The sequence below is a fragment of the Schistocerca nitens genome, chromosome 1, assembly GCF_023898315.1.
Source record: "Schistocerca nitens isolate TAMUIC-IGC-003100 chromosome 1, iqSchNite1.1, whole genome shotgun sequence".
NCBI classification, from domain to species: Eukaryota; Metazoa; Arthropoda; class Insecta; order Orthoptera; family Acrididae; genus Schistocerca; species Schistocerca nitens.
The window spans coordinates 791,633,263-791,656,513 of record NC_064614.1 but is presented as its reverse complement, the minus strand read 5'-3'; the positions used below and the strand labels follow the sequence as shown (position 1 = coordinate 791,656,513).

General features: G+C 40.0%; 3 protein-coding genes across 4 annotated transcripts in view; 1 reads left to right on the top strand and 2 right to left on the bottom strand.

Moving 5' to 3' along the window:
• Positions 1 to 2,120: 2,120 nt before the first annotated feature.
• LOC126262297 (uncharacterized) lies at positions 2,121 to 13,454 on the bottom strand. Its single transcript, XM_049958833.1, has 2 exons — positions 13,420 to 13,454; positions 2,121 to 2,619 (listed from the first exon to the last, which is right to left on the bottom strand). The coding sequence occupies exon 2, from the start codon at positions 2,611 to 2,613 to the stop codon at positions 2,275 to 2,277; it is 339 nt and encodes a 112-aa protein (XP_049814790.1). The 5' UTR covers positions 2,614 to 2,619; positions 13,420 to 13,454; the 3' UTR covers positions 2,121 to 2,274.
• Positions 13,455 to 19,155: 5,701 nt separating this feature from the next.
• LOC126237095 (uncharacterized) lies at positions 19,156 to 22,768 on the bottom strand. Of its 2 annotated transcripts, none has more exons than XR_007545034.1 (3): positions 22,654 to 22,768; positions 22,305 to 22,572; positions 19,156 to 22,180 (listed from the first exon to the last, which is right to left on the bottom strand). XR_007545034.1 is itself a non-coding variant. In XM_049946903.1 (3 exons), exons 2-3 carry the CDS (start codon positions 22,374 to 22,376, stop codon positions 21,388 to 21,390), a joined length of 621 nt encoding a protein of 206 aa, XP_049802860.1. In that variant the 5' UTR covers positions 22,377 to 22,572; positions 22,654 to 22,768; the 3' UTR covers positions 19,156 to 21,387. The 2 variants fall into 2 exon arrangements, 1 of the variants encoding a protein (XP_049802860.1); XM_049946903.1 differs by having other exon boundaries at positions 19,156 to 21,936.
• A 65-nt stretch (positions 22,769 to 22,833) lies between these two features.
• Positions 22,834 to 23,251, top strand: part of LOC126262274 (mediator of RNA polymerase II transcription subunit 27) — a 73,713-nt gene continuing 73,295 nt past the window's right edge. Inside the window, exon 1 of the mRNA XM_049958789.1 lies at positions 22,834 to 23,130. Coding sequence (XP_049814746.1) covers positions 22,910 to 23,130 — 221 coding nt within the window. The 5' untranslated portion in view covers positions 22,834 to 22,909. The remainder of the gene's footprint in view (positions 23,131 to 23,251) is intronic.

Genomic DNA, 23,251 nt, shown 5'->3' with positions numbered 1-23,251 from the left:
GAGGAAACCTTCCTTGTCTCCTAAAACCCCAAACCCCTTCTCTGCCTCAGAGTCATTGATGACGATATCTTCATGAATGGGCTCAGGGCCAAGACGTCCATCATCATTGCTCCACAGCCTTAACACCTTCTCTCCCATCTGCTTCACCTGGTCCTCCTCAATCGAATGTGCCACCTTCCTGGGTGTCTGATGGGTCCATCAACACCATTGTTCATTTTAAGCCACAAGCCACCAACACCACCTGCATTTCAACAGATTTCATCCTGTCCCTGCCAAAAATTGCTCCTGTACAGCCTGGCCACCTGTTGGTAATGTATTTGCAATGATGACAACTCTTGCTCAGTATGCTGAGTGTCTCATGAGGGCTTTCACAGAGAGGCACTACCCCCAAACATAGACCGCCAACAGATTGTCCATGCCATTATTACTCAAACACTCCTAATCATCCTATCACCCCCTCAAGTCAGCTATAAACAAGTGCCCCCCGTCTCCCTGCACTGGAACAGCTGAACCATATACTTCATCAAGATTTTCATTATCTATCCTAACACCTGGAAATGAGGGACACCCCGCCTAAACTGGTATTCTATTGTGCCCACCCAAACTACACGACATTCTAGTCTATACCTATGCCACTCCCACTCTCAACTCAAAGCCATAAGGATCGTATCCCTGTAGAAGAGCCAGGTGCAAGACCTATCCAATCTGTCTATCCAATCTGTGCATCCTATTCCAGTCCTGTCAATGGCTTAATCTACCTCACTGGAGGTAAAGCCACCTGTGCAAGCAGTCATGTAATGTGCCAATTCTGCTGCAATCTCACTTCACAGCTTTTAATGTTGGTATGACAAATAACCAGCTGACTATCAGAATGAATGAGTACTACAAAACTTGCCAAGAACAGTGCTGACCACCCAGTGGCTCAATGTTAAGCCGAGCACAACATACTTAGTTTCAGTGGCTGCTTCAGAATCTGGATCTTCTGGATGCATCTTTTCTAAGGGTACGTTTATGCTGCCTTCTCACAGCTGGCAGCTCGCTGCTGGCACACGGCACCTCGCTGCTCGCCGGCAGCCTTGTCACATGTATGCTGCAGGCACCTCACTGATCGCCGTGTGTATTCATCCTTCAGCTATTACATTACAGGAAAGTGCACAACTGCAGTGGTGACAAGCGTAAAACATGTTCTCCACATCGTCTGACGACAGTGACAGTGATTCATTTGCTACAAAAATGTGGTTGTTGTAAAGGAAAAGGAAGTACGGAGTGCACCCTTTGAATGCTGAACGTCCTCACTACGGATACTTTCACAAGTATTACCAACAGCTCAAAAACTATCCAGATCACTTTTTCAGACATTTACGAATGTCGCAAGAAACTTTCCATTACATTCTAAATCTCATCGACCCAGGAATAGCTAAACAGATGAAGATTCGGCCCAACATTGTTAATGCAATTTCTGTGGAGGAGCGCCTGGTACTCACTCTGAGGTTATATTCATCAGATTTAATTTATGTCTACTTTATGTACTACATCTGCCATCTACTTAGGGTTGTCCTAATTGTAAAATTTATAACTTAGATGTAACTATAACTTTAAAAAATATTACACCTAATTACTAATGACAGATCCTATACAATATTTTTCTGCTGCATGATTTTGATTTACAGAGATACGAAAGACTAACATGAGAGCTACAAATAAAAACAATAATAAATACATTTCTGATAGTTTATTTTATTTTAACCAATTCTAACTACATTTCAAAGGTGCTTTATAGTGTGACAAGGTTTATTTAGTCCCCTTTTTAAGCTCGCTTGTAATGCGGGTCCATGACATTCACAAAACTTACTTCCGCTTCACCTGGGCGATCGTAGTCTGTACCACCAGTTATCTTCTCACCTGGGCTTGATGTTTGTACACCATTAACTGTGCAATGTTGGTTACTAAGTGCTGTTCCCGGTGCAAATTCGATGAATCCATTCCCAGTGCTAATATTTGAAGTAGATGGATGAATATGTATATACCGTTGCGAAGCTTCATCGTATCCTCTGTAATTTCGATCTGAAGATCCGTCTTTCCATAACTAGTTTCTGCACATCTATTCTGAACGCCATGTGTCTCACGTGAGGAAGAAGAGACATGAAGAAAACTACATCTTCATCTGTTTTTTTCTGATAACAGCGACTCTTTTCCTTTGCACATACGCAATTTCTCTTTTTCAATTTCTATCAACTGAATTGCAATTGGGTCTACAGTTCGTGGTCTCTTCCTTTAGGCCCTACGTGCAGCAGGTGTAGAGTTTGGTGGTGTCTCAGCACGATTAGAAGACACTGGTGAAAGTGGTGATGATGAAGATGTTGTTGGTTGGCTATGAACTTCATCAAAATGAGAACTATACTTGCTGTTGTGTTCAGTCGTATCGCTGGTATCCACGGGATCCAAATTTCCACTAGTCGCTCTAGATTCAAAATTATCTCCTAAGAACACCATAGCCTCGAAATACGGCCACTGTACTGGAGCCGTGTGAGCAACACCGCCTGAGGCGTGTTTAGGAAGCGTGTTCAGCCTTTCTTTGAACTGCTGTCGAAGACTTCCATTTTTTCTTAACATCGCAGACTGCTGAAATAAGAGGAAAAATATCTTTGCACAAACATTAAAGAATAATCAATTCCATTAATTACACAATGTAGCTACATAAATACACCGTAATACAATGTAACACACATTTTTTTTTTTTTAATTTCAGGTTCTTGGCAACCGGAAACTCATATGCAAGCCTAGCAGGAGAGTTTAGAGTAGGAATAACTACTGTTTCTCAAATTGTAAAGCAGGTTTTATCAGTGTTGTAGCAAACACTACAACCATTGCATATGAAGCCACCAACAGAAGAAGAATTCAGAGAAATAGCTGAAATGTTTTACAAGAAGTGGGGGATTCCAAATTGTCTAGGTTCTATTGATGGGATGCATATACAAATTTTAAGCCCTAAATGGTCTGGTTCTATATTTTTCAATTATAAAAAATACTTTTCAATAGTTCTGCAGGCTGTGTGTGATGCAGACTGTAAATTTACTTTTATTGAAGTTGGAGCATTTGGAAAACAAAGTGACGGAGGCACTTTCAGAAAGTCTGTTTTTCCTGAAGACGACTTTCTACTGCTGTTAAAGCCCCCTTTGTCTTCATAGGACATGAAGCGTAGCCCCTTCTCAGACACCTGATGAAACCTTTTGCCAGGAGAAATCTTGATTGTTTGAACGAAAAGTTCAGCAAAGTTCTTTCACGAACTAGAAAAACTGTTGAATGTACCTTCGGAATTGCGGCTGCAAAGTGGCGATTACTAACCAATTGAAACGAAAGTAGAGACTGCAGAACTGATTGTGAAAGCTGTTTGTGTTTTACATAACGTGATTGTGGACAAAGAGAATGTACTGAACAATGTGGAGTACAGAGACGTACTTCCTGGAGTTCAGCCATCAAGAAGAAATAATGCAGCTCCTGCTGAAGCTATTGAGATAAGGAATCTCTTTAAGCGTTTCTTTAATGAATAAAATATTGTGTAATGCAACAGACATTTGCAAATCTCTCCTTTGAGGTGTCCCCAAAGAAAAAAATCGCAAGGGTTCAATTCTGGGGAGCAAGGGGGCATCAAACAACCCATGATAAGCAGATCAGGTGGCTGGAAAACTGTTCTTGCAGAATTTGGCGTGAACGACAGGCAGTATGAGACTTGGCACCATCCTGTTGGAACCAAAACGCTTCTGTGTCATATTCCTCACCACACACTTTAATTCTGTGGAGTAAAAATTTCTCCAGCATCTCACAATAACGCACAGAGTTCATAGTAACAGTTGCACCTCGAGATTCAAAAAAGTAAGGCCCAATAATGCCTATGGAGGACGCAGAGCACCAAACTCTCACTTTGTGGCTGTGCAGAGAACTTTGGTGAAGTTCACGAAGGTTTTTGGCTTCCCAGTAACGAAAATTCTGCTTATTTACTGAACCAGATAGGTGAAAATGCGCTTCATCGCTAGACCACAGAATAGTGGCAGGTTGAACAGTGGCTAAGACTGCATTGGAAGCATCTGTACATTTCGCCGAGTCTTCTGGACTAAGTTCTTGAACAACCATCAACTTGTAGGGGTATAAGTGAAGGTCAGAGTGTAAAATTCGTCTTACCATACTGGACGATATTCCAAGAGCAGCAGCATGTTTTCGCACAGAGCCTCGATGGAGACTGTTCAGTGGACGCTCTCATTGTCACGATGTTTTCAGGTGTCCTCACACTTTTAGGTCAGCCATCTAGTTTTCTAGGAAGTGCGTATTCTGACGACCTAGCACTAGTAATCCACATCCTAATGGTTTTAGCATCACATTCTGTCGCCCTAACACTAGTAATCCATATCTTAATGGTTTTAGCATCAGGAACCATGTCATGGTGATTCAAACCAAACTGCCTACGAAAAGCCCTCTGCATCACCACCACACTATCATTAGTTTTAAATAACGTTTCTACGACAAAGCCTCGATGCTCACTAGACGGCGGCATGGTGACTACCGAAAATGGCGTCGGTTCCCCCATCTAAAGCCACTACTTTCATTCCGCTGCTGCACCTGCACACTCTTCAGTGATTTTTTGAAATTAGGGAGTCCATTCTGCCAATCTTGTGCTACCTCAAAATCATTTTCTTCCAGCTATGATGCCCACTGATCTAGTAGTGGTGCAGGAGTCGGCAGCTAAGCAAGAAGTACAAGTTTTATGGTCACAATAAACGTTTCTTTGGCACCAAGGTAACAGTGAAATTGTTTAAATTTCCACGCTATAACTAACTCAGATGTTGAGCAAACACATTCACAACTGTTTAGAAGGTGGCTTGTAAAGCCTGTGGTGCATACTATAATTTTGTAATCCACTGTCCTGGTTTTGAATAAACGGCAGATCAAGCCAACTTGTGAAGCATCTGTTGGTAGAAGAAAGTCTGAAGTTATATCCAGACGGTAAACCACTATCTTCAGACATACTGGCTTTTATCTTTTTTTAAAAGTTGCCCGACCATCTGTTAATCAGTACCACTGAGCATCCATCTTAAGTAGACTGGTCAACACATAATTGTTGAGAGTCTGTTTATGAAGAAGTATTCTTTAGAATGAACATAATCATAGAAATGATTTTGTTTCTTTGTCTAATGACATGGAAAATTAATTATGGAACTTAATTTTTCTTTAAGTGATAGGATGCATTATGGTGTAGTAACATGTCTGAGAAATCTGATTTCAATGTGCCCAAATTTAGATTTTTGTAGATTTGCAGTAACACCTATTTTCCTGGAAGCTTGTATAACTTTCCAGATAGGATTCACTAACTTAGCTCAAGTGTCAGCAACTAGTAATAAATCATCCACATAAATCGTTATCTATTTCGAAATTTAGGTACCAAGAACCTTATCAAGGTCAGCTATAAATATGTCTCAACACACAAAAACTGTAAACTGATAACTTCTATTAGCGAATATAAAAGCATTATACTCTCTAGAATTATATTCTAACAGAATCTGCTGGCCGCAGTGGCCGAGTGGTTATAGGCGCTTCAGTCTGGAACCGTGCGTCCGCTACGGTCACAGGTTCGAATCCTGCCTCAGGCATGGATGTGTGTGATGTCCTTAGGTTAGTTAGGTTTAAGTAGTTCTAAGTTCTAGGGGACTGATGACCTCAAATGTTAAGTCCCATAGTGCTCGGCGCCATTTGAACCATTTTCTAACGGAATCTGCTAGTAAGAAACCTTTGAATCAGTACTACTCAGGACTTTGATGCAGTGAAACTTCTGCAGCTGGTGCTCTAAGTGTTTGGGCTTTGTCCTGGTTGATACCAATATTTTAGTAATGACTCTGTCATCAAGTACTAGATGTACCTTGCCACTGCGTCTTGTTACTGCTGGAAATGGACTGATGTAAGAGCTCGTCGATGTTTCTATAGTCCGGTTGGGTGTCAGTTTTATTTCTTTAAATGCAACATATATCTGCACTGAAAGGACAGAGTAGAATGGCAGACTGAATAGTTTTTGTGACACGACATCAAGTTCGCACTCTAAGTAATTTATTAAGCCTGGATTTTCGTTAAAAACATCGATAAGACGGTTAGAATGTCTTCCAGATCGACTGCCTCTTCAACACTGATGTGGCTCTACTCAGTAACTTTCTTACTAATAACTGTGATTAAATCTTCGACACACTGAGCCTCTGCGGTGTGAATACGCATTTGTCTGGGCTTGGTCCCTACTATTTGTACCAGTACCTAAGGACAGAATCAGCCATTGCCTTCGTCTGAAGGTAGCAGGTCTGCCTCCTACCGGCCAGTCATAAGACATATTCTCCTACAAAGAAGTCTGTCAATGAGTTGTTCTCCACCAATAAATCAACGCCTAGCATACAGTCACCTATCACGCTGTCAACACTAAGGAAGGGGTTTTCACAGCTTGTTCCTTAAGTCTTACTTCCAAACAAGACCAGTAGCACTTAGTACGCTACTCGTATATGCACTCCTTTTTCTGTTCAGAAATAGATTTGAACGAGACAATCTAAATTAATATATCAGCTCCAGATTCTATTATTGCCACTGTGACTACGCCTTCTATTTGAACTGCAATGATCAATCGCCTTTTATTTGACTCTAACACAGAACAGTCTTCATGGACTTCCTCTAGGTCATAATGTATGACTACATCATTGTTATATCACAGCATATTTGCAACAAAATCTGCGTCCCACTCTCCCTTACCGATTGCACATAGTGCAAAAGTTGTGCAGTTGCAGTTAGTTTTCTTGTGTATTCTGATAAACGGTCTCATCAGATCGATGATCCTGAACGTGTTCCCTACTTTGGTAATATGGGTGGTATTGCCTGTTGTTTGCAGTTCTTGCATCCCTCATTATTATACTCGTGGGAACTGTTTTCAATGCAATTACAGTTACTGTGCCCCTCACCCCACACCTTTTCATATGTAGGCAGCACTTAATGAGCATGAGAAAACAAGGACTGTTCCCAAGGGATAAGACATATTGGGTGCTCAATTAGCGTTTGGCATGTTAGCGCCAAATAGACTACAATTTATTACGCTGCAGCTTTATCCACTTCATCGAAGATAGTTGCACCTGCATCTAATTACTTTAAGTTGTTCTTTAGCTCCACTCTTTCTTGATTCACAGTACTGATTTCTTTTGGGATGCAGTCCACACAGTTGTCATGTTTGACTCTTTATCCACTATTTTGGGTAGACATGGTTCCATTTCCTTCAACTGGATTTCAAGAAAGATTCCTACTTTATAAAGTATTAGTTGACTTGTTCAATTTGAGATTTTTCTAACGTTAGAATGTTTACCTCTACTCCCTGCAAATTTTCTGATTTCTTTGTTCTACCTAGTTGCGCGATTTTTCTTTATGTTGAAACATCATAGTTATAATTTTAGATGTCATAAATTGAAATCTGGTTCTCCTTAAACCAGGAGTGACCAAGATTTCGGCTCATGGGCCAAGCCCGGTTCCTAGTGCCAAAGACGCTCAACCTCTCTTCACATTTTCCCCAACATCACGCCATGCTGTCTGAGTGTTCAGACATAATATAATTTTTATCTGGTACAAGCTATCAGCATATTTACAGACACAGACAATTCCACAGAGCTTTACATTCAAGTTACCATGTGATCGTGACTTATTTAGTTTCATAATCGAAATAAGGTATTTCACATAAATATGTCTATCGAAATATTCTAGCACTTTTGCAGCCTTATCATGGAGACTTTAAATTATACCTGAGACAAGCAAGGCAGATGTCCTGGACAGTTTTAATGTAAAAATATTTGTCACTGAAAACGGAATCAGTTTCTTCTGCACATGCACAGGGTGCTTTCAGTTGAAATGGCAAATGCTCTAGAAAACAGCTCGAAAAGTGATGTGAGAGTGACACTGCCCTCAAAAACTTTATAAATGTATCCTTTCAATTCTTGCAAGCCACAACAGATTCTTCAAACATTGCACTACATTTAACGCCAGTGGGCTTGGGGAACTGGACTGTTTTTCTAAAGCCGGGTTCACACACGCAACAAAAGTGTCGCCACAGCTGGGGGAGTTGCATGTGTGAACTCCCATTTTTTAGTGGCACAACTTAAGAGTCGCAACTTTTGTCACACCAAAACAATTTCAGCTTGGCTATACTGTGTGTGTGTGTGTGTGTGTGCAAGCTAATGACATATCCCACAAATAAAAACTACATGCGCAAAGAAAGTTGAGGCATTTCCCATTTACAGTCGCTCCCATCAGCCACCGCACCGAGTGTCAATTTTATTTTCGCAAGTATTAAACAATGTAACCAAAAAAGCGAGTCGTATAAACTTCGTAATTTGTGAGACTAAGCACTATATAAATTGTGGGTTATATGCAGGAAATAGTTCCAGAGGATGACGTAGCAGCTGTGAAACTAAAAATTAATTATTCTAAATGCCTATAATGATGATGATGACGATGTTTGGTTTGTGGGTTGCTTAACTGCACTGTCAACAGCGCCTGTACAATGTCCAAATCTGTTCAAAGTACAATTTTAGCCGCGTTCCCGAATAATGATGATGAAACGATGGGGACAAACTGGTCAGGAACCGAACCCGGGATTCTGTGATCCAGAGGCAGCGACGCTAGCCACTAGACCACGAGCTGCAGACTAAATACAATAAGACAATAAAATCTTGGACGAGTGGCGTTTCTGCAGATGATATTTACCTGTCAGCTGTTGGTTAGTTTGCCATTAAAGACAGCATATTTGTCTCTCATAGTTTTATTTGTTTTATAAATGTGTTTGTGTCCCCTGATTTACCCCTATGTTAACGCGATTATCTTTCTCAATGCATCTCTATTAAATCGGAAAGAATTTACCTTGCAGTGTTTTATTGTGGGCTGTGTGCAGTCGAGTTCACTTGAAATGTGAAGTCTGCAATGTCTAATGGATGCTCAAATTTTCGTTCCTGCACTTCTGTTCCCTTCATAACTTCAACAATAGCGAGTATTAAATCGAAAAATCGTTCCAGCCATGCCCCTTCATTTAACCAAAGTACTTTGCAGTATTATTTGACGTCTCCATACTCTTTGTTCATCGTCATTGAAAACTGGTTTAAGCGACAATGGAATAATGGGTGCAACTTCAGGAATTTTACTATTCGTTCCATCAGTTTCTTCAAGTGCTCCATGCCTGCAAATTTAGCACATAGTAATTCTCGATGTGCAGTTTCATTGTCATCCAAATACACTCCTGGAAATTGAAATAAGAACACCGTGAATGCTTTGTCCCAGGAAGGGGAAACTTTATTGACACATTCCTGGGGTCAGATACATTACATGATCACATTGACAGAACCACAGGCACATAGACGCAGGCAACAGAGCATGCACAATGTCGGCACTAGTACAGTGTATATCCACCTTTCGCAGCAATGCAGGCTGCTATTCTCCCATGGAGACGATCGTAGAGATGCTGGATGTAGTCCTGTGGAACGGCTTGCCATGCCATTTCCACCTGGCGCCTCAGTTGGACCAGCGTTCGTGCTGGACGTGCAGACCGCGTGAGACGACGCTTCATCCAGTCCCAAACATGCTCAATGGGGGACAGATCCGGAGATCTTGCTGGCCAGGGTAGTTGACTTACACCTTCTAGAGCACGTTGGGTGGCACGGGATACATGCGGACGTGCATTGTCCTGTTGGAACAGCAAGTTCCCTTGCCGGTCTAGGAATGGTAGAACGATGGGTTCGATGACAGTTTGGATGTACCGTGCACTATTCAGTGTCCCCTCGACGATCACCGGTGGTGTACGGCCAGTGTAGGAGATCGCTCCCCATACCATGATGCCGGGTGTTGGCCCTGTGTGCCTCGGTCGTATGCAGTCCTGATTGTGGCGCTCACCTGCACGGCGCCAAACACGCATACGACCATCATTGGCACCAAGGCAGAAGCGACTCTCATCGCTGAAGACGACACGTCTCCATTCGTCCCTCCATTCACGCCTGTCGCGACACCACTGGAGGCGGGCTGCACGATGTTGGGGCGTGAGCGGAAGACGGCCTAACGGTGTGCGGGACCGTAGCCCAGCTTTATGGAGACGGTTGCGAATGGTCCTCGCCGATACCCCAGGAGCAACAGTGTCCCTAATTTGCTGGGAAGTGGCGGTGCGGTCCCCTACGGCACTGCGTAGGATCCTACGGTCTTGGCGTGCATCCGTGCGTCGCTGTGGTCCGGTCCCAGGTCGACGGGCACGTGCACCTTCCGCCGACCACTGGCGACAACATCGATGTACTGTGGAGACCTCACGCCCCACGTGTTGAGCAATTCGGCGGTACGTCCACCCGGCCTCCCGCATGCCCACTATACGCCCTCGCTCAAAGTCCGTCAACTGCACATACGGTTCACGTCCACGCTGTCGCGGCATGCTACCAGTGTTAAAGACTGCGATGGAGCTCCGTATGCCACGGCAAACTGGCTGACACTGACGGCGGCGGTGCGCAAATGCTGCGCAGCTAGCGCCATTCGACGGCCAACACCGCGGTTACTGGTGTGTCCGCTGTGCCGTGCGTGTGATCATTGCTTGTACAGCCCTCTCGCAGTGTCCGGAGCAAGTATGGTGGGTCCGACACACCGGTGTCAATGTGTTCTTTTTTCCATTTCCAGGAGTGTATTTAAATTCTATGCATGGTTCTGTAATGCCATTTCATAGTAATTAAGCAGTACCCAATGCTAATGCGAACTGAGAATTCTCATCCCACTCTTCTGTCATTCCCATTCATTTTAAAGGATTTTGACGATAGATCACTAACTGCCTCTCTTTGTGTAAACAGCATCTGGACCTGTGAACGTCTATACAATGAACAAATAACGAAGGGTAAACAGTACTGACACCTCAGTTCTGCCGAACTCAGAGGGTTGTGCAGACCGAAAAATGCCGCATCACAATGCTAAATGCAATGACGCGCTGTTCTGAGTACTTCCAAGGAGGATTCAGCAAACCCAAGTGACAGCCGGGTCTTAGAAAGCCCACAACCCACACACGTGAGGCTTGGCCACCTCTGCCTTCAACCAAAGAGTGTTTCTGTTGTATCAGCAAATAACTGGGAATTTTTTTACAAACATACAAATTACCGCTCTAGACTTCCACAAAAGTCTCACAGTAAACCCCAGAAATATTGAGTAATGAGATCTATGAATGAATAAATGAAATAGAATAATTACACATATTTCTTCACGTAATCTCACCCATATCATTTCCAAATTGCAAATAGCATACTCATATTTGCACACAAAAGGTCCATAAAAGGTACTGACTGGACTGCAAGTATGAAAGGAGGGCAGTATCAGTACTTGAATAATGAATGTTTTCACACATGGGTAGCCACCCAACATTCTTGTTCTTCTGTATGTGTTACAAATCTTCATAATGCGTGACATGATTATTTATCTTCTCAAGTGCAACGAACTAGTAGATACAATGGGTTCTATAAGTACATTGTTTACCTGTTTTCATCACTGACAATGCGATACACACTTTGCTTGTCTTTAGATGGCTACAAGATTAATTTTTTATGTAGAGTTGTTCATGAACCGAAATTACTAAGAATACCAATGAGAAAAAAACTCAGTTTGTTAAATTTTTCAGAATTCCTGCTAAAAATGGGCACCTCTGATGGGACGGGGGAAGAATTCCATTCTTCCAACACTCACAATTCGTAAACTGCTTCTGCCCAACACTAAACTGAAGAGGAAACGATGATATGTCCACAGTGCAAGGGTACAGCTTCTAACATGAGAGTATTACAGCTCACTTTTATAATCATGATTTTATCAAATCTATTTTTTCAGTGGTTCTTTTGACAATGCAATAAACTAATCTTGTAACTGAATTAATGTAATAAGCAGAACTAGGCCTACACATCTCATTCATCACACTTGACAATCACATACAGATATTTAACATAGAGATCATGATATTTTTAAGTTTGTACATGTTTGGATTTTATAATATTTGATACATCTGGAACAATGGCTTGACATACTTGGAGTTCTGGACGTTGAAATCTGTTGAACTCGAATTTTGGTGGGACCTATTCAGCCTCATAACACATAATAAACTTTTGTATTAATAAACTGAATCAAATATTGAAATGCCTTTATAAATTTGTTTGTACAGTTGATGATATTGCTCTTCAGGTAATATTTGATAAAAGTTCTACAAATTTTCCGATTTGTTAGGTGTTGCACTGTAGGTGATTGTGCAAACGAAACTGCAAATATCAACAAGCAGAAGAACAACTGCAAAACAGGATCAAGAAAATCTGTAGAGCAGCATATTCGAAATTTACCATTGATAACGCCTATCAAACAATAAAGGCGACTTGCAAGTGACATGAAAAATTAATTTCATTGAGTTGTAATAATCACAAAACCGAAATTGATAATTATTAACATAATAGTACACACAATTGACGACGACAGGACAACATGTTGTTAAAATAGTTTTTCTCATTGAATTATCTTTCAAACGACACAACATCCTCGTTCAACAACACATTTATTACGTTTTTGACTTCCCCAATTTATTTCTGCGAGTATTACATGTTCATACTCAATTTTTGCGGAGCTGTGTTCTTTTCGTTTGTTTAGATTAGATTGGATACAGATTTCGTTCCATATACCCAAAAAATGAGATGATTTTCGTGGGTGTGGTGAATGTTAGAAAGTATAACATAAAACATTTGAATATCATACTTACTATCCCGATCATGTGTCAGGAGATTGTCGAAATGGTGAATACAGTGTAATAACTGGAACAGCTAATATTTACAGAATTAACATGCTGTCAGAGTGAAACATTGTTACGCACTATTAATAAATTTATCATACACAAAATACCTAATCTTGCTGTTAAGATCAAGTATTGTCAAAACTGAAATCTAAGAGACATTTTTACTTAAGCTGGCTTAACAGTCTCTGTTAAGATATTCATCTATAGAGTCGAAGGAGTAGCCTATCACAAAGTCTTTCAAACAGTGCTTTATCTGAAACTAAGTTTTTAAAGGTTTCCGGCCATTTATTGAAAATGTGTGTTCCTGAATATTGGACTCCCTTTTGAACCAAGGTAAGTGATTTTAGGTCTTTACGTAGATTGTTCTTATTCTCAGTATTGATACTACGTATTGAGCTATTGGTTGGAAATAAGAGATGTATTACTTGCAACAAATTAATGGTTGGTTGGTTGATTTGTCCATTCATGTTTCTTTGAGCTCTTGAGCTGAAATCAGCAAAATTGCTAGCTTGTATATTTTCAGTTGATGCCATACTGAATACAATGTCAGTATAAAAACAATTTACGCATGTGGTAACATTTATTACCGGCCTCCGAGGGCGATGATATGGTGATGCATGAACAGTTTACGTTGCCTGTGGAATCGCAGTTCAAAGTTTACTTCCTGATAGCTATGAAGATATATAAATTAAGCCCGGTCCACACGCAACGATCTGTCTGCGCAGACATCGGCGCAGATATCTGTACATGCAAAAGATCGCTGCAAATGTGGTGTGTTCACACGACACAAACCCCAATCTACTACTCGCCTGCCATCTGTCGGTGTAGAAATGAAATATCAGTGGCAAGCGACTACAATCCCCGTAAACGTCAAAATTTAATTCAGTTATTTTGAAATATAGAAATGGAGGAAGTTCTGTTGTGGTCTGTGTTCGCAACTTGTGTTGCAAAAAACATTCAAACCAACCGCAGGAAACAGAGAAAGCGGTCAAAATGGTGTAGACAGTGGCTGCTAAAGCGAAAGCAGTTTTCTCACGTAAATTTACTGCGAGAGTTGTAGGGCGAACCAGTTTTGTTTTACATTACCTCGTGTTCCATTTCCTCGCACATTGGAACTCCAATTTCATCTTCAATTGTATTCCTGCTTGCTCTTGGCGTTTCTTGATCACTAAGAAAGACAAGCAGATCAAAATACCATAATGTTGGTTGGTATACTTGATCTACTCCTACACCAGATCTTCTAGATTTCTGAACTTTGGATAACTCTTTTCGGTAAACAATTCGCCGACAGACTTAATTTACTTGACTTGCCTTCATGAACTCATCCTTCAGGACAGCGTAAATAGCTTCACATCTGTTGGGTATTATTTCACTCAATGCTTGTTTCGATATTGCAGATGAAAATTCCAAATCCTTGTAGCTCCTTCCTGTTGCTAGGAATCTTAATGTTACCGCCAGCCGTTCATGAGGAGAAATTGCCCTTCTCATACAAGTATTTTTTCTCATAATATGAGGGGTTACAAGCTTTAGGAGATAATTATAAGTTTCGACATCCATCCGCAAATAATTTCGCCAATTCGCAACGAAATTATTTTTTTATTACCGTTTCTCTGCTTGCCGAGGCGTCAACTACCCGCAATTTTTCAATTAGAGCATTGTATGCTGCTGTCTTTTTGTCTCGGTCACTATATTCTTTACTTTTAATCTTCCACAAACATGGGTGGTTTCTGTATATTTCAATGAATTCACTTACAAACTCTCGAGAACACTGACGAGTATCAGCCATTTTAATGCTCTGTGCGTACAAATACAAACGCTAGACTGAGCAAACAGCTGTTTCGCGCCAGATTTGCGGCGATCTCCTGTCCACACGCTCCAACTTGTCTGCGCAGAAGTGGTTTGAACCTACAGATTTGAGAAGTTTCGCTCAAACCTCCATCTCCAACTTCCAGGTTTGCACACACCTTAGGTTGGTGCAAATCTTCTGTCCACACGCAACGATGTGTCTGCGCACATGTGATGTGCGCAGACATTTGCGCAGACAGATCGTTGCGTGTTGACTGGCCTTTATATTGATCTGAAAACATATGAATGTATGCCCTAAACAGTATGTATGGCGAAGAAAAAATGTTTCCTTGTTATGTAGGGCAGTACATTTATTTGTGATGACTAAAAAGGGAAATACAGAAGCGTCCGATCTTACCCGTCGGCTTTGACCCATGACGTCACAAATACCGCGGAAACGACCATAAACAACAATTCCAATATGGCGGATATAAAAACATCGAATACGTATTGTAAACACTGAAATACACAAGTTTCACAAAAAGCCTAATGACTGTAACGGGACAAGCGTGGGAAATTGGGGGTTTTTGGGTGGGGAGAAACTAAATATGTCGTTATGCGGTGGGGGGAGTCTGCAGTGCCCCCCCATCCCCCCACAGGCTTCATTAGTGTCAAATCAATATTTTCGAATCATAGGCGGCCGCTGCCGCGGCCGCATTCCAAAAAAAAAACTCCCAACCTAACCTCAAGTGGGCTACGCTACAGATCAATATGTTCATCAAATTGCTTCATATTACGTATACATGTTCTTTAAACAAGAGTACATCAAACCATGTATTAGGTTTTCCGCGCCGTAATGACGTCACACACCACAACACGGTTACGTCACGGGTCAAAGCCGACGAGTAAGATCGGACCTTTCTGTTGACCCCTAAAAAGTTCGTATGCTAGATGCCAATTAAAAAAAGTAAATAAATGAAAATAAATTATATCTATGAGCGATGGCTGATGTATAATATAACTTTGACGTGTTTACAAACAGGCGTCTAAAGCTAGCGAAATGAGGGATGCTCAACTACCAGACCTACCGATAGATGGCTCTAGCGCGTGCCGGCAAAAGATTATATCATTGAGTGTTCGCCAGAAATCACTGGTGTCCGCCATATCTGAATTTGGCAAAGAACTAAGTGTCAAAACACGGATGAAAATGTTTTTCGTTCTGCGACCTCATAAGTCTTTTATATTGGATGTTCTAGACATCTACACATCAACATAATGAAGTGTTTCTGATCTAGAGAGAAAAAACAGTGACAGTTCTGCTATGAAATTCCTAAATTCCAGTGTGTTTTGGAAGTTTGAGAAGCTGACCTATAAATCGTTTACTATTAATTTTATGAGTACTTATTTGCCCATATTCAAACACTATTTAAGATTCAATGGAGGTCAACAAATTACCTTACTTCCCAAAGCTTTTAACTACAGGTATAATTCGGAAAATCAAGTTTGGAAAACAGTGAAGTGTAAATGCCATGATTTTATTAACGCCTGTACGTGGCATGGTGTATTTTAACTGAGCAATAAGGTAGAAGCACCAGTGTTTGACAGTGCTTCAGTCTTTGATACGAGACAAGGGAAATACAGAAGCGTCCGATCTTACCCGTCGGCTTTGACCCATGACGTCACAAATACCGCGGAAACGACCATAAACAACAATTCCAATATGGCGGATATAAAAACATCGAACACGTATTGTAAACACTGAAATACACAAGTTTCACAAAAAGCCTAATGACTGTAACGGGACAAGCGTGGGAAATTGGGGGTTTTTGGGTGGGGAGAAACTAAATATGTCGTTATGCGGTGGGGGGAGTCTGCAGTGCCCCCCCCCCATCCCCCCACAGGCTTCATTAGTGTCAAATCAATATTTTCGAATCATAGGCGGCCGCTGCCGCGGCCGCATTCCAAAAAAAAAACTCCCAACCTAACCTCAAGTGGGCTACGCTACAGATCAATATGTTCATCAAATTGTTTCATATTACGTATACATGTTCTTTAAACAAGAGTACATCAAACCATGTATTAGGTTTTCCGCGCCGTAATGACGTCACACACCACAACACGCTTACGTCACGGGTCAAAGCCGACGAGTAAGATCGGACCTTTCTGTTGACCCATCATTTGGAAGTTAAGTCTAGTAATAATATGATACTGGACTGATCCATGATGATGTAGAAAGTGAAGGAACTTGTTGAAAATAACATCGATCACAGCTTTTAGTTTTAAGGTTGGGGTGTCTTAAAACTGTAATTTTCCAGTCTGACACCCAAACAATGACTGGTACCATGGTTTTATTTTAAAATTGAATTCAAAACATGTCAGTGGGCAAAATTAATTACACTATGAATTACAACATGGAATTTTATTTCTGTGAATCTTGGTTCCAGTTTATGACATGGTGTCAATCACTGGAATGACTGGTTGTCAGTATAGGGCCCAAGCAAAAAACAAACCTGAAAGCGAAAGCTGCAGAAGCTGGCCAGACAGGCACCCCAATGGCTGCTACAATCTGTGTGAGACAAGGGTGACATTATATTGCAAATTTAGTGTAAAAAGTTCCATATTGTCTGAATCTGTCCTATACTGACAGCACATTCTAGTCCAGTCGATTTTCTTCTCTGCAAAAGTACACTAGCCAATACCAGTGGCACAAAGGTAGTGCCAAATTACAAACTATCCGGTAACAACAGAAGTATTGCTGGACAATGTACAGTAAATAATATGTAATAACCTGAAAAATTCAGAATTGGTTTGAAGAAAGAGAGTAACATTTTGAAAATAACACGACGCAAGTAGAGTTTTCAGTTCTTATAAAAGCTCGCTTAATTTTTTTTTTTCCCCTGTCTCTTCTCCATTCTCAAGGGGAAAATGTGATAACATAAAAGTGCAAGAAAGTTGTGTACAATGTTGGAAATGAAAAAGAAAATCTCACTATGCTTTAACAGCATATGCTGCTGTAAAGCTTGCTCCTCCTAAGAACATGATTTCCTCCCATCTCTCTCTCCCTCCCTCCCTCCTCCATGTGAAGAGTATTCCTGTAATAATAGCTAATAGCATACCAAGAACATGAGGGTGTCACAGTGGAGATATGTTTTCTGGTACAGATGTCTGATACAACTATTCCACAGCAAAACTTTCTTTCAATAGGTGTGGTACCAGTGCACTCCCATAGGATAACAGAATATTATGTCCTCCAGGAATCACATTGGGTACACCACATTGAGCATAAACTGTACAGCAATTACAACGTTTTGTGAGCAAGTAATACCAGTCAGTATCTTTAATTTTCACATAACTCTTGACTCCCATAATTACCTGCTTATATGAGTGCTTGTACTACAGGTTATTGGTAAAGCAAATACTAACTGAATAGGTCTTCGCGCTTTCAGTACTTAGCAGAAGTTCTGAAAAAGTAAATTGTTTTATTACTGTATCACCTCTATGGTGACTTCAGAGGTACTGACTGGTTTATTTGAACATTTAATAGAAGCCTTCTTTTTACCTGCTATTGATAAAGAGCCGTTCCAAGTTCTGTACTGAACAATCTCTCGCTTTTTTCATGAGGTTTGTTATTCTGTACACTAATATTTCTTCTTCTAAATGGTAAATAATGCATTCAGACATGGTTGGTATTAAAGATAATTCATGAAATAAATTATATTTGAACCAGAAAATTAAAGGTTCCACATGGCACATGAAAAGTACCTTGCTACACACATGTATGTTCAGATTCCAAAATGTCTGTGAATTTGAGTTACAAACTTTTTTAAATAGAAATATGAAGAGCACAATACTTTGGGTCTGCAATAACTCAAATGTAAAATACTTTAGCTCCCTATGGGAAACTTTGTTCTTTACATGACTCGTGCAACTGCTTTCACTGTTAATGGAGAACTAAATGGTTTATGTTAAAGTTAACCAGCAAAAAGTGTAACCATTGTTACATAATTTCTGTGAAGTAAGACTGCTTAATGTTAATTCCTTCCTTTGTCATCATAACTTGATAATTTCAGGTCCGTATGGGACATATGAACTAACAAAATGAAATGCTTTTATTACTATGACCAAACAAAATCTTTTTAACATGTAGTACACACTTCAAATCAGCAAAAAGTGTAAATGTATAATTAAGGTAAATGTTGATGAAAATTAGGCATGTAACATGAAGTCTGAAATTTCCAAGTGTAACTGTAATCACTGTATTCTGTACTTTGTGGTGCTACAAAGATAATTCTATATGATTATTTGCATTCTCCCCCCCCCCCTTCCCCCCCCCTCCCCCCTACACAGAAACATATAATAGGAAGACCTCCTAGCAAAATAAAGACAAAATTCAGAAAATTAGGTTTTGCCTTACTCAGGCCCCATTATTCTAGAATGGTTCTAAAGTAATAAGAATGCTTACGATCAATTGGAACATTGTGTTGATTCTAGGAAGTATTACAACAAGAATTAACAGAGTAATGATTTTATTGCTCTTATGTTGCAGATTATCCACCAAACATTACTGTTTGAAACATAGGGCTACTGCATACTCCATTAGATCACACCCATCCTGTGATTAAACTGTTTTCTTAAAGTGAAAAATTCAAGTTAACATAGTTATTGAGGGAAATATTTTCTCACACTGAAAGCCATCTGTCAAATAAGTCTCAGAACATTTTTTTTCATTAATTTCACACAAATCACCTGTTTTTAATGCAAGTGCATATTTTGTAACACCAAACATCTTAAAATAAGCTTATATAATAAACAATTATAATTTTGTTACAATATCTACACAGGATGTAAAGAGTTAATTTTACTTCAATGTGATTCATCCTTTGAAGTTCATCATTACACAACAACAAACCTATGGACAAAATAGTTTTAAAAAATCTGTCAAAATGTCACACCCATCTGCATGGAATGTCCCATTACATAATATTTTCCAATTTGAGCACTATACATGATTAAACAATATGAGTTTATTTAACTTCTGCCTTATACTTGATTTGGTGTTTAAAATTTTCTCAGCAGACTTTTTTTCCATATGTTTTTAAGCATATGCAGGAGTACATGGATGCAATCTTACAAACAAGTTGAGTCTGATGTAAGTCCTCAATCCCAATTTCATAATAATAATCATGACCAAGAGCAGGAAATGGGTAAACTACAAATTTATTTTTAACACAATGCAAAATCTTGGCCTGTATATATCTCTGTCGCCTATCCCCAGCAATCACAAACATCTGAAACAGTTTCTCTGAGTATTCTATAACAGAGTACATGCAGTCACTTGTTTTAACCAGTTTTCCCCGGTTAACAAAATTTACAAATGCATTTTTATTGGCCATATTGGGAAAAGCTTGGAGAGAATCACATTCTAATGCAGATTTAACTACTGGTGGCTTCAGTATGTGAAGACAGTCTTTGCATGTGATCTGCCTTGAAAGGTACAATGACACATACCCTGCAATATAATAGAGTATATTTTGCTTGTAAAATGATATCTTAATCTTATCATCAAGAAGTGCACACCACTTTTCTACTTCATTTTCTGCAGCACTTTCATCGCTTTCTGCTACATGCTTTCTTGCATGAAAATCACAAACAGTTAGCAAACAGCACACATTAAAATTTGAGCACAATTCCCATTCATTGCAGTGACACTGTTACCCAAGAGCAACTTTCTCATGGCACATTTGAACTGGTATGCATTTGGATTGTTGTTCCAACCACCTCTGGACCGAATGCAGGGGGGCAAAAAAACAACCTATGTGGTCTTGTGACAGTTTATATGTTAGCAAATACTTCAGAGGAAATTCAACACGAAACATACTTACCAGAGCTATGTGCTTGACTGATTGCACATTGAAAATTATCCAAAAAGCAAAAGTATTTCTTGCATGGAGCAGCAACAGAACACCTATGATTTTTCAGCTTTTGATATAATTTTCAGTGTCTCTGAAAATACCAAGCCAATAAGAATTGTTGTCAAGTCTCAGGGGGCTCTTGTACCCTTTACCTAATGGATTTCTGGAGTTCAGAATATCAAAAATTCTACTGTTGCTTTCACTTCCTTTAAAATTTAGATCACCAACCCTCCTCAAAAACTCCATACTATCTGCCACACTAGAACTCAAAGTCTGTGCAGCTAATGAAACATTCATTTTTCTATTTACATAACTTAGGCTATATGTTGTCCTGATAGTTTGTTGGCAAATGTCATACCTTCTTCTTGTTGTACCTTGTTCAATTGCTCAATGAAATGCCATCCAATAATGCCAGTTGGAGACTCAATAGCAGATACTTCTGCTAGAGCGTTTCTGGCTAACTTAATCATATGACACATGTCCAAGATACAATGAACATTGTATTTTCCACAAGGAAAGTGGCTTTTAAAATCACCCTTGGAAAAATTTAAAGTACAGCCAAGTGAACATAAAGTGCTTATATTTACCTTGCAGCCATCACATGTAACACACCAAACCCTAATGCCAGAACTGTGCAGCCTCTCTAAAGCAGATTTTATCAGTGTGGCCTGATTATTTGCCTGTACAACACTGATAAATAAATATGCAATTGGGCATTTAAATTTGCCTTTAATAGAGACAAGCATGAAAACCAGAGTCTCAGATGCCTCTATTACTTCTTTTGACTGAGGCACTTCCACACCAAAGTCCATAAAACCTGTGTATCACTTACTTCCTTGGTCCCAAACTACTTGCTTCCTAATTGCCATACTGTCTACTATTAGACAGACGTGAATCGCTGAACTGGTCCCTTACAATTGGGTTCAAATCAATGAACTTAAAAACATCTTTTAAGAGGCCAGGTTCACAGTCTACACTTGCCACCCATTTGGAAATCAATGATTTATGGGGCAGAGGCATTAATTTTTGCAGGTATGCATATGCTGCTGGTGAATAAAAGTACACAGTCATCGCAAACATTTTCACATTTGTTGTGTATCTATTACCCTTTGACGAGAGAGAGTTGTTCACTAAATTGCACACTAATTCCACTTGTGTTCCTTTCTGATGATTGAGGAAGTTATGTAACTTCTCAGGAAGATGCCCCTCCTCCTTCAATGAACTTATGATGTCATCCATGGAAAACACTTTCTTCTCTCTTCTTCGAAGTTTTTCACGGACGCACTTCAGTTTACGTTTTAATTCGTGCACAATGTCTGAGAAAAAATTGCAAATTTCGGTCGCCTTGTCTTCCATTCCTACTTTCGACTGCATACCACAATCAATTACTGAAGAAGCAACTGCACTCTGAAATAAAGAAATAATTTAGTTATATATGATTGAAATAACTCAAGGCATGATGAAAAAATATTATAAGAAAACTTTTGGGGTGTGAAAACATCCTTATATTAACGTTTTCGACACAATTCGCAGCTTCTGCATTGGATAAATGGGTCATGCTTTCCACGCAATAATTCTCATTGACAACATTCTCCACGCAATCAGTAGCTTCTACAGTGGGCAAATCGAGCACGGATTCCATGACAGTACGCTAAAAACAAAAATATCGACCTGTATTACAACATTGCTTAGACCTATGTAGCCCATTTGTGTCCGTACAAAGTAAGTTCACAAAAGTAAAAAGCACACACATAGCAAGGAAATTAATTAGCTACCTCAAATGGAGAAGCATCGTTGTCACTCAAAATCCTAACAACATGTCGTCGTGGCTGTTTATTTGGTGGCATCAAATGTGTCGGAAAGTCAAAAACTGATGGCACTGCTTCGGGTTTGAGACGTTTCTTCCACGTTCCAGGGCTCACTACGTAATCATCTTGTCGGAAATGGTTTCCGCAAAGAAAACTGTAAGACGTAGGATTAAAACCTTTCCGCTTCACGGAAGTAATCCACTTCTTCAGCAGCTCTGGGTGCTTTAGAGGAAACCTGTTCAAAAACATCTAATTAGCAAACGCACTAAGTCTGTATTGTATCAGTAGTCCTATTACCTGTGAAATGGTAAGTCACCTTCCTTACTCCATCGCTTCGTACAATTGAAAGTGGAACAAGAAATTACCATTTCCATAATCCTTAATTCCTTACACACCGTACACACCGAGAGAAACTTCTTGCCAAATTCGAATATGGCGGCCAATACAGACGACAGTAATCAGCTGGTAGAGCCATCTATCGGTAGGTCCGGTAGTTGAGCATCCCTCATTTCGCTAGCTTTAGACGCCTGTTGTTTACAATCAAACTTTAACTGCGTTCACAAGAAAGGAAGATGGTGCCTATTATGGCTCAGAGTAATGTTCAAGAGCTAGATCGCCTAATTGAACCATTGTACACAGCTTTAAATTCAGTTAAAGTTCTCCGTTCTAGCGTTGGCCAAGTGTTTGACACCTTGGGAAATGGACTCAGAGGTGACCATGGAGAAGAAGGGAAGGACAATAAATTTCTACTTGAACTTCAAGAATTGCTTAGTACAGTGAATGTTAATTTCCGGTATGTACCTCTGAGAGTTTCGTTACAACAGTAATTTAGACGTGTGCCTTCGCATGTCTGTATGTGTAACTATTTTTATGCGGTGTTGCACTGCTGTTAGCTGTCGTATTGGCATAGGAAT